General features: G+C 40.0%; 1 protein-coding gene across 1 annotated transcript; it reads right to left on the bottom strand.

Annotated features, from left to right (window-relative positions):
- Positions 1-1017: 1017 nt before the first annotated feature.
- On the bottom strand, positions 1018-4872 carry LOC127330474 (sugar transport protein MST1). The gene is made up of 4 exons (XM_051356673.2): positions 4681-4872; positions 2446-2765; positions 1720-2352; positions 1018-1622 (listed from the first exon to the last, which is right to left on the bottom strand). Exons 1-4 carry the CDS (start codon positions 4814-4816, stop codon positions 1167-1169), a joined length of 1545 nt encoding a protein of 514 aa, XP_051212633.1. The 5' UTR covers positions 4817-4872; the 3' UTR covers positions 1018-1166.
- Between the last annotated feature and the right edge of the window lie 6366 nt (positions 4873-11238).

Raw genomic sequence — 11238 nt, 5'->3', positions numbered from 1 at the left:
GACTTGTTAAGTCTTTGCTTAGCAGTAGCCATAATATTAATTTGGATATGTGGCTAAACAATAAATATTTGTGTATTGTAAATATTGATCATTCGAACATTTGACGAAATATTAGATACTGCATTAAAAATTTAGATTTATCTATATATTTAAATTTATTTGCTCTCGTAATATTATTTTAATACTCATGCATATATCTTCTTAAGATTAAGATGCTATTTATTTTTAGATATGGGAGCATAGCCCCGGCCTATGCATCAATCGATGCACACAACCATTTATTAAAAAAATGTCAACATCAAGTACTTATTACATAAAGATAGTCTGGTAACCGAAGAAAACTAAAATATCGAAACAAAACAAATGCCGATGGAAGGTATACAATTAGCACCGTTCGTTCTTCAGATGCGGCTTTTTTTTCATGATGCTTGTGCTTCAACAAGGGTTATTTTGTTCATTTTATTATGAATATGAATGACACAACTTTTACCATGCAGTGCTCTACGGGCTACTTTTTCTTGGCACACAAAGTTTTTCGTATAAGTGAGTTAAAGTACAAATAGGTTTAGATTCTTGACTAGTTAATTCTAGACCGATTGGGTTTGGATGTTGAAAAAACGAAGAACATCTCAAGAATTTTGTTATAATTTTTATTTTTATTGAGGTACTTTGTACTATTCAATGTTTCTTTAAACATTCTATTCGCAAAAAAAATACTAGACTGATTGAGTGTTAGGGATAAATAATATTATTAGTTAAAGTACACCCTTTGTGGTGCTTTAGGGCGATACTCGTGCCTTGCTATGGACAGTCAAAAACTTATTTAGACAGGTAGAAACTAAACATGTTTTAATTTGAATATGAATGTAAAAAAGGTGTGTTTTCGTTCATCGTTTGCAGTCAATAAGTAAAACATAATTGTTTTGCTAAAACCATGTAATGGACACTTGGTCCACCCATAGTAACGAACTGGTATTATGTAAGTCTGAAATAAACACCAAACTTTTTTTGTTTTGTTTCAAAAGTTATACATTTGTTTCGATTCATATTAAGTGCCGTGTTGATTTAGTACAAAGTAACACTTCATATGAAGTACTACATTTTTATTTACTCGTATCTAAAATTTAAATTTTACAATATCACACCAAACCATTTCTGTGCACATATTAGTTGGTGTTCAGATTGTTGATTTGGCTTCCGTGCTTGGCATCCCCGACGAACCTCTTCCAGTACCAATGTCTTGTCCATATCGACTGCATGGCTTCTAGAGGTACACCCTTCGTCTCCGGCAGGAACGCCGCCATGAAAATGGTCATTATGAGAAGGCAAGCAGCGTAGAACAAGAAGACGCCATACTTCATGGCGCAGAGCAGCGCGATAAACACCTGCAACTCCGCGAAGGCGAGACAAAGAGCTACGGAGATGCTCATGGCCTGCCCGGCCGACCTGATCTCCACCGGATATATCTCGCTGGGCACCACCCACCTGAGCGGCGCCCAGGACAGGCCGAAGCTGAAGGTGCACATGCAGATCAGGACAAGCACGCCGGTGGCGTAGCTCCGTGGCATGGTCACCCCTTGGTGCTTCCCGAGATGGCCCGCCATGACCCACGAAATGGCCACCTTGATTTGTTCAGCAGTCAGCAAAATGTCAGGTTGATCGAGGCATTTAACAGCTACGTACTCCTCTAGTGACAGAGTGACATGATAAACACTATACCTCGCATAGCATCATGCCAATGCCGCCGACGATGAACAAGAACCTGCGGCCGGTGCGGTCCATGATGAAGGTGGACAGAACCGTCGCGACCAAGTTGGTAATGCTGTTGATCACGGAACCAAGTATGGCCTTCTGGCTGGTGAACCCCACCGTGCGGAACAGCACCGGCGAGAAGACGGAGATGACGATCATGCCGGTGAACTGGTAGAAGACGGGTATGGCCAGCCCAACCACCAGATAGTGCCGATACTCCTTGCTGAACAGCCTCCGGTACGCGCCGACGTCGTTCTGGCGCGCCTCGTCGACGGCGCGGACGATGTCCTTGAACTCCGCGTCGACGCTGGCGTGACGCCCGCGGATACGCTGCAGCGCCGCGCGAGCCTTGTCGGGGTGGCCTCGCAGCACGAGGCTGCTGGGAGTGTCCGGGATGAAGAAGGCTCCCAGGACGATGATGACGCCCGGCACGGCCGCCAGGCCGAGGGAGACGCGCCATCCCCAGCCTGGGATGCGGTTCGTGATGTAGTTGGTGATGGTCGCCGACAGTATACCGATCACGACGAACGTATTGTACGCCGAGGTGAATGCGCCGCGCCACCTCGCCGGCGCTGTCTCCGACAGGTACACCGGAGCTGCCTGCGGTACAAAGGAATTTTCAGTACTACATGGAAACTCCACATTACGCCCGCAAGCCCGCAACTATAATATAGTTGGACCTCCAGGCAATACCTGTAATGTGAACCCAAGACCAAAGCCCAGTAGCATCCGGCCGATGATGAGCATGGCGATGTTCACAGCGGCGGCGTTGACGATGGAGCCGGCAAGGAACATGGCGCCGCCCACCAGCATGATGGCCTGGCGGCCAATCTTCCTCGTAACCCGGCTGGCAACCAAAGACGACAGCGCGGCGGCGATGAACAGCGACGACGAGAACGCCGTGAGCCACTGGTTGTCATACTTGCAGTACGGGTCGCTCCTCGCACTCTTCCTCCCGCTCTGCACCTCCGGGAAGAACTTGCTCAGGAACGAATCCATTTGCGTCACGCCACCTGGCTTGCCAAATGTGTACATTTTCCATGTGTAAGCGTAAAATGTTCTTGCCACGCGCACTGCAGTGCAGCATGATTTTAGTGACCGTCATTAAGAAAATTGTCCGGTTCAGTTTATAAGGCGTGCACGTCGTATAAGAAAAACTTTGACTATATATTTTGTCAATAAAATATGAGATATATGCTACAAAAGTTATACAGTTGGATTCATATTCAAGAAAAACTTCTAACGCTATAATTTTTGTGACATATAATTCATATTTTGTTGACTAAATAAATGGTTAAAGTTTTCCTTAATCTACCTGCATGCCTTATAAACTGAACCGGAGGGAGTATAATAGGGGCAATCGTCCTTTATGTTTTTCAAGTTGGATTTTTATTTAGTTAGAGGAGAGAGATTCGGGAAAGAGAATATTATCTTCTCTTAGCTAAGAGGTAGTCTCTTATGAAATAACACAAGGCCCTTTTATACACATGGTAAAAACCCAATTCTTTTTCAACAGAATTTTTTACTCCCTCCGGTTCATATTAATTGAGTCTAATATAGATGTATCTAGACACATTTCAGTACTAGCTACGTCCATATTGAAGTCAATTAATATGAATCGGAGTGATTACTAAATTTAATTATTTTTCATTCATTGCTCGGGATGATAATATAGTAGATAATGCACTGTAACATTTATACTTTTATGTTCTCTAAATAACGTGGATTGCTAAGAGCATGGATATGACGGTGAGCGCATGGTGGGGATTGTTTAAAAAAAAAACTGGCCAACAGTAACAGATTGTGTATGCTTGGGTGGCACAGGTATTATATAGGGACGTGGACAGATATGATAACTTCCTCATCGAATTTGTTTTCAAATTCATTTTAAAATCTCCATATTTGACTTGAAGGAAACCGGCAAATAAGGATATTTTATTTCGAACATGGATACAATTTTTTTCAAAATGGCATACGATACATCCGCATCCGAGAATTATTTACGATCATCGTATGGTTTTAATCCGAATAATCTGTTTTTTAAGCGAAACATGGAAGATAATATAACACACTTAGTAGATAGTGAGTTGGCGAGTTTATCTGCTAAACAAAAACTCACTTACATAGCCATTATACCGAATATGTAGTTTTAATGATTCTGGGTTATTGAAGCTTGCGTCAACGCTACCTTGTCTCTTGTGTTGTTTTGCGTTATTTGTATACATTTTAACCTATTTTGTTCATGTGGTCTATATTTATTTATTCTATTCTACCATGTTACAAAATTTTACTATATTAGTGTTTTGTTGAACTTGTTTTATTCAAAAAAAATTGGTTGGGCGGTTTATCTATCTACTTATGTGCGTATCTATCCGATTGCTTTTGTTTCCGTCCCGAGTCCCCTCCATTTCCATTCCGAATCTGTGATCTGGTATGTCCGTATTCGAATCCGTAATACTAGTACCATATATATATATTCCCTCTAGGTCTTGTGGAAGCATCTGCCATTCTGGCCATGCATAAAGCATCTTCAGCCCATTACATACTACATAGTTTAATGTAGATATATTATGATCGGTCAGCGTAACCCCTGGATCACATGCATCAGTACCTCTTGCCGTCACTTGGACGATTTAGCAGAATTCAAAATTATCAATTTGCAGATAGACCGTCCATTCATTCAGTTAACCTTCCTAGCCTATAGGATCGCATCCTAGCACTACCGAGCAATGTTCTGTTTGACTCTTATGAATCCTTCTTTTGCCCACTTACAGAACTCTACGAAACGAACTACTAACAAGATAACGAGATCGTACTTAAGCTAGTTTAGCACGACCGAGATCAGTTTAAGCAGTTGCCTTAACCTTGAAACAGAGTGTGCCTTGGAACTAAAACCTATTAATTAAGCATACACCAGTAAAAACTGACCTGTGACGCCAGTGTCGTAGCCGTAGATGAGGCCGCAGGAAGCGGCCATGAGGGAGGTCACCACGACGGGGAATGTCACGCCGCCGCCGTAGTCATGCGCACTGCCGTCGGCTGCTACGAAGCCACCACCGGCCATATCTCAAAGGGTTTGTTTAGGCTCAAATGTTGGGATGAAACTGTGAAGCAAAAACAATCTGGCGAACCTGCGATACACAAGCCCCCCAGGGATGTGTATATATAGCTTTGTCAGAGGATTGTATTCTAAGTTTGGAGGCATCGAGTAACGGTAGCAAGTCTCCTCTTCCTAGCACACGCTGTTGTCAATCTCTATTGCAGTAGTAGTATTTTATACACAGTTGTCTTTCAAATACATTCGAATAATGCAAATCTTAGCTGGACGTGTGAATAGCCTGGCCGCCACAGCTAGTGGGCAATAAAGAAGCAGCAACAACTTTGGATTCCTTTATCTCTAATATAAAGACCCAATTAACAATAAAAAAAGATTTCAGGTTTTGCTAGTTCTCATGCGATCAAGAAATAACCATCTAAGTCGATGCTAAGATTTGTCCGATCTTCGTACTGAGATTGGTAGACGTAAGTACAAAGTGATGTGTCTTCATCAGGCTCCTATAACTTGGTCATTTCCAAGGATTTTATCAACTCACGTAAGCCCCAAACGAACCATCTTAAGAATAATAATGGCAACATTTCTCTTGAAGAGGCATTCTGAATAAAACATAAACCACAATAATATCTGGAGAACACCAAAAATGTGACTGAACTTTATCAACTACCTTTTTTCGAATGATAGTCCTGGATCCAACCAACACAAGTGTTGACGCCATTGGGGAAAAGTTTAACTTGATGACGATTCAAGACTTAGAGTACACTCACAAAAAATGCAATTAACATTCCTATTTATAGATCAGTATTCCTACCTTTTTAATCCACAAACCTGATACATGCATTTTCTTAACCAGGATTTGCCCATTTTCCATTACAAGCAAAAAGGAAACAAGCTGCTTAACCAAGCACATGGGGGGAAGTTAAAATAGGTTCAACACTATCGAAAATCCCACCATGAGAACCTAGTCCTCCTCAAAATTGTACACCAAAGAGACAAGAATGTACAGCTGTAACACTAAACGAGATTCTTCCAGCGTTTGCACCCCTAGGAGATTGAAGAAACATAGTCCACCGACAACTGTTGAACCCTAAAGACCCAAGTCAGCTGATGCATTAGCATTTTATAGCCTTCTGAGTGGCTTGGTAGATAGGTTGATGCTAACGACATGCACCAAATAGTTATAAAAATCACAAATAAAACTGATTATTTCACGAGGGCCTGACAATATTGTGGTCAAAACAAGGATCCTTCGGATCCTTCGGAATGTCCCAACAAACTACTACTACTACAACAACCATAATGTAAAGAGTTCTGCACTTCTGCAAAAAGAAGTAACCATCAGCAATGGTGTGCCAGTTCAACATGAAGAGTGGGACCCCGTGATGTTTTATTTGACTCAAACAACACGCGGTATGTTAAACAAAGGGAAAAACTTCTATCTTTTGAGAGCCAACATCCATTTGTTTCTCATTTCTTTAATCCATTGCACCAGGTGCATTTTACAAAAAACTATTCGTGGATCACTACTCTTTCACATGTGAAGCACCGATGCAAAATATGCATCATTATAATTATCCATCGGTGAATATACACACTACGAGGGCCTAAATCGACATATATAATTGCCAGGGGATGTAGGAATCATCCTAAGGCCGAAACATATGCATGTCCATTACAATGCAACAATCTTGTCAATAATTCATTAAAAGAACATCCTGTTAGCAGATTCACTATATCAATAAAGGGAACACCGAAGAATTTGGAGCCAAATTGTCTTTAGCACAATCTTGAATAAGTATAACTTGTTAAACTAACAGAAGTAAAAAATATTTATAATGTAGTTTCTATTCCCAATAAACCAATACTTATTTTCCCTCTAACTTCTAGAAAGATGAAAATACATTGTAACAATCAATAAAACTCTAATATTTTATCTAGGACCACGAAATCCAACCAGAAGCATCATACAGGTTCACCACAAGAATGATGGCATCCCATTGGGACTGATCGACATCATTTAATTTATGTCTAAATACGTGCTCCAATAATCTCAAGTAAACTAGAAGAATAACTTCCTTATCATTGTGAATGTGTCACAAACTTCATGTTGGTACAGAACAATGGGTTGTTTCCATCCCAACAACCCTCCTCAAGCCAATCCTAGTCACCAACCATCAACACGATTCTCCTGCAACCTAAGTAAGCATGTCTTACTTTCAACAAGTTTTTCCATCATATTTAGCTTTCATAAATTCCGGGAAGGGGCACTTATCACTCACTATTGACTTGTTTCACTATCGTCCCTCGGGCCACTTTAGTAATTACTGCCAAAATATCTTTTGATCTAACAACCAAACATTTGTTTCTATCCTAGGAAGTTTTACCAAATGGCTATTCCGGACATTTTGACTACAATATTTTGTTTTGAAGATTTCAAACCCATAGACTTAGTAAGATTTTTAGTAGTCGCACGGATGATTAGCACATATCTCCCAATTTCACATGATTTTTTTTTTTTGGATTTGTTTGCTTGTATTGTTAGTACATGCACGCATAAGGCTTGTGTGGGGATATGTGTGATATAACAGATACTCCCTCCGTTCCAATGAAAAGGGCTTTTCATAATGTGTTTGAGTCAACTCATTTAGAATATAAGTGGAATGGTGATACAACTTGCATATAATTCATTACTCGCACTTTCTAGAAAGGTCAATATCAAGCCCATGATGACATGATTGGTTGAACAAAAATAATCTTATAACTAATTCCATTCACACACACATAATTATAAAATCAAGTCATATGGATTATAGATGAAATTCTATAATTTAATTGTGATTGCAAAGTTGGACGGTTTCTATCCTAGGAAGTTGTCCCAAAGGGCTATTCATAACAGTTTTACTAAAAGAATATTGTTTCTGATGATTTCTAATCGTAGAGTTAGTTAAATATTTAGGAGTAGAATGGTGGATTATCAAGGATCTTTCAATTTCACATGATTGTTTGGACTAGTTTTCTTAATATTGGTGCATGTACATCTACACATATGTGGCTTGTGTTGGGATATGTTATCAATATAAGAGATACCACTTGTGTATAATCCACTACTATACGAAAATTCAGTTCACAACCTATGATGGCATGTTTGCTTGACCAAACATATTCATCTTATATGTTCTCAGTTCGCAAGCATATTAGTATTGAATCAACTCCTCGGGAATATAAGTAACATGATTACACAACTTGCATATATTTCATTTCTATCTCTTTGTCAAAAAGTCAACATCAAACCCATGATGACATGATTGGTTGACCAAAATATTGTTATCATTAGTTTCTTTCAGAAAAACATCACTCCCTCCATTCTCGGTTATTAGGCGCCTAATGAAAAATATTACATCTATTAGGCGTGTTTGGAAAGTACTTGAGCGATTAAATAGGATCCAACGCCTCTCCTCCTCTAAATTTGTTGGCGCCTTGGCCACATGATGTTTGGATGCAAAGATCTCTTTTAAATCCCACGATCTCCTCCTTTCACATGCAGAGTTGTTGCTGCATGTTACCTGAACACGAAAAAGGCTGGTTGCATGTCTCTAGTTTATATCGCTAATTAACCGAGAGAGGAAAAAGGAGGGATCATCTCTCTTTATTCCTCTACCAATTGGCTCCTACCTAGATTGTATTGCTACTCCCTGAACACATAATTAACCGGAACAAAGGGAGTAGTATAAATTCAAGTTATATGGAATATAAGTAAAATTTTATAATTAGGTTGTGACGCAAAGTTGGAAGGTTTCTTTTATACAAATTAATGACAATATGGTAAGGGATACATTCAGTTAGTATTTGTTCTAGAAAACAAATGATAATGTGTTTAGAACCCTACCATGGTTTCTATAAATGCTACAATACTAAAATCTATGATAATTGACAAGGAATCGATCTACGGACGAAGAAAAGCTCGTGGAGAGATAATAGGCGGTTGGAAGAATGAATATTTTTATAAATGTTAGTCATTATAAATTTGGAGAGCAAAGTTTTTTTCTCCAAAGTACAAAATCCTTTGATGTTTCCAGGCTAGAAGGTGACAATGCAACACTTGAATCTCAATGCACAACAAGCCATCTCAGAATGTTGGCTTTATAGTACATAAACTAAGATTTCAAAATGCAAGGATATGGAAACCTAGAAATATAGTGACATAATATGTTGAATCATACTGGAATTGAAAACACAAGAATTTATAATACACATAGTTTGGTTGTCTTGCACGGAAAAAATAGGATTTTCCTAAAAAGTATTTCATTTTTTCCATAGTTGTCATACAAACAAAAGGAAACTTTTCATGAAGTAAGCCAATCTAGGACGATTCTCCCTCAACCTAAGTAAGCATATCCTACTTTCAACAGGTCTTTCTATCATATTTAGGTTTCATAAAGGAAAATACTTCCCATCAGCCCACCGACCCGGAGAAGAAAATCGGTCGTTCCTTTTCTGTGGAGAGGCGGGTTGCACGTGGATGGGCCCCACCATATCTTATCTTAATGCTGTCCATCTCTATCTCCGACTCCCATCTCTTTCTCCTCCGAGCGAGCGCCTCGCCTGCCCAGATGAGGGCCTCCTGCTCCTCTCCCGTCGAGCGCAGGCTGAGCTCTTCCGCGGCGAGCGTCTCGTGCTCCTCCCCGGTGACTGCCTCGTGCTCCTCCCCCTGCCAACGCGCCGTCCCCGCTCATCCCCGGCCTGCGCCTCCTGCTCATCCCCCGGCCAGCGCCGGTCCTGCTCCTCCCCGACGAGCATCTCCTGCTCCTCCCCCAGCGAGCGAGCCAGCCCCGCTCCTCCCGGCGAGCGCGCCACACCTGCCATTCCCCCGGCGAGCACCTCCTGATCTGGCGAGTGTTCTCTTTGCTCCCATCGAGCTTCGCCCCCGCACCCGGCAGAGCGCGCTCCACGCCTCCTACGTGCTACCACATGATCCTGACCCCCGGGTACGGTGCGCTGTCGACTCCAGTGTTGTTGCCGACACAGAAGGTACTGGTGGAGATAGCTATGGGAATTTTTTTGTTTGTTTTACTGTTAACTTTTGTTGTTAATATATTGATGATTTGTTGTAAAGATATATTTTGGCATGGGAATTCTTTTTTCTAGATAAAATTATTGCTGGTTATTGTTGGAAACACCCAGATTATTTGTGGTTTATGTTGTTAATTATTATTGTAAATATATTGTTGATTTGTTGTAAAGATATTTTCAAAATCCAAGTGAACTATTTATTGTAAACATCCAAATAAAAAAATGTTGTTTTTTGTTACTAATTATTGTTGTAAATATGTTACTGATTTGTTGTTCTTGCATAGAAACTGACTATTATTGTAAACAATCAAATAAAAATTGTTGGTTTATGTTGTAAAGATTTTTTGGCACATGAAATTGCTAGTGCTAAAACTGCTTCTTTTTTGTAAAATCTGTAATTAAATATTGTTGTAAACACCTTTTTATTGTTGGATTACTTTGTTGTAAACACCTTTTATTGTTGGATTACTTTGTTGTAAACACCTCCACCGTTTGTGATCCAAGTACACTAGGACACCTCCACCCTGCATGCTGCGGAAAAGCGACGTGCAGATAGCACAGCAGGAAAGCGAAGTGAGCCACAGGAAAGCGACGTGAGTCACGGGATGGAAGTGGGATTGATTCCAAATCGTACGATCCTAATCCAACGGTAAAAAAGAACAACCGATTTTTGGAGAACTATCCGGCGACCGACGGCAAGCGCAGCCCTTTCATAAACTCTGGGAGGGGGAGCGCACTTATCACTCACTATTGATTTGTTGTGACATCCTTTCACCGAGCCACTTTAGAATTATTAATAAATCTCTTGTGATCTAACAACCAAACATTTGTTCTATCCTAGGAAGTTGTACTAGATGTCTATTCCTGACAATTCTACTACATGATTTTTTATGAGTTAAAACCCATAGAGTTAGTTATATTATTTTATAGTACCACAGAGGATTAGGCAGAGATTTCTCATTTTCACATGATTTTTTTATTTGTTTGCTTGTATTATTTGTACATGCACATCTGCACATATGTGGCTTGTGTTGGGATATGTGCTATCAATATAAGAGATACACCTTGTGTATAATTCATTACTCTACAAAAATTCAACTCACAACCCATGCTGGCATGTTTGGCTGACCAAAAGTATTCATGTTGTAGTTTTTCCTTCACAGGTAAATTAGTATTGAGTCAACTCATTTGGAAGTGGAATGATGATGCAACTTGCATATAATTAATTGCTCGCTAGTTATAAAAAGAAGTCAATACCAAGCCCATGATGACATGATTGGTTGACATAAAATAATCTTATCACTATTTCCATTCACAAACACATCAATATAAAATCAAGTCACACAGAATATAAATAAAAT

The sequence above is a fragment of the Lolium perenne genome, chromosome 2 (assembly GCF_019359855.2).
Source record: "Lolium perenne isolate Kyuss_39 chromosome 2, Kyuss_2.0, whole genome shotgun sequence".
Lineage (NCBI taxonomy): Eukaryota > Viridiplantae > Streptophyta > Magnoliopsida > Poales > Poaceae > Lolium > Lolium perenne.
Note: the sequence above shows the minus strand (reverse complement) of the source record. Positions and strands in the feature narration are given on the sequence as shown.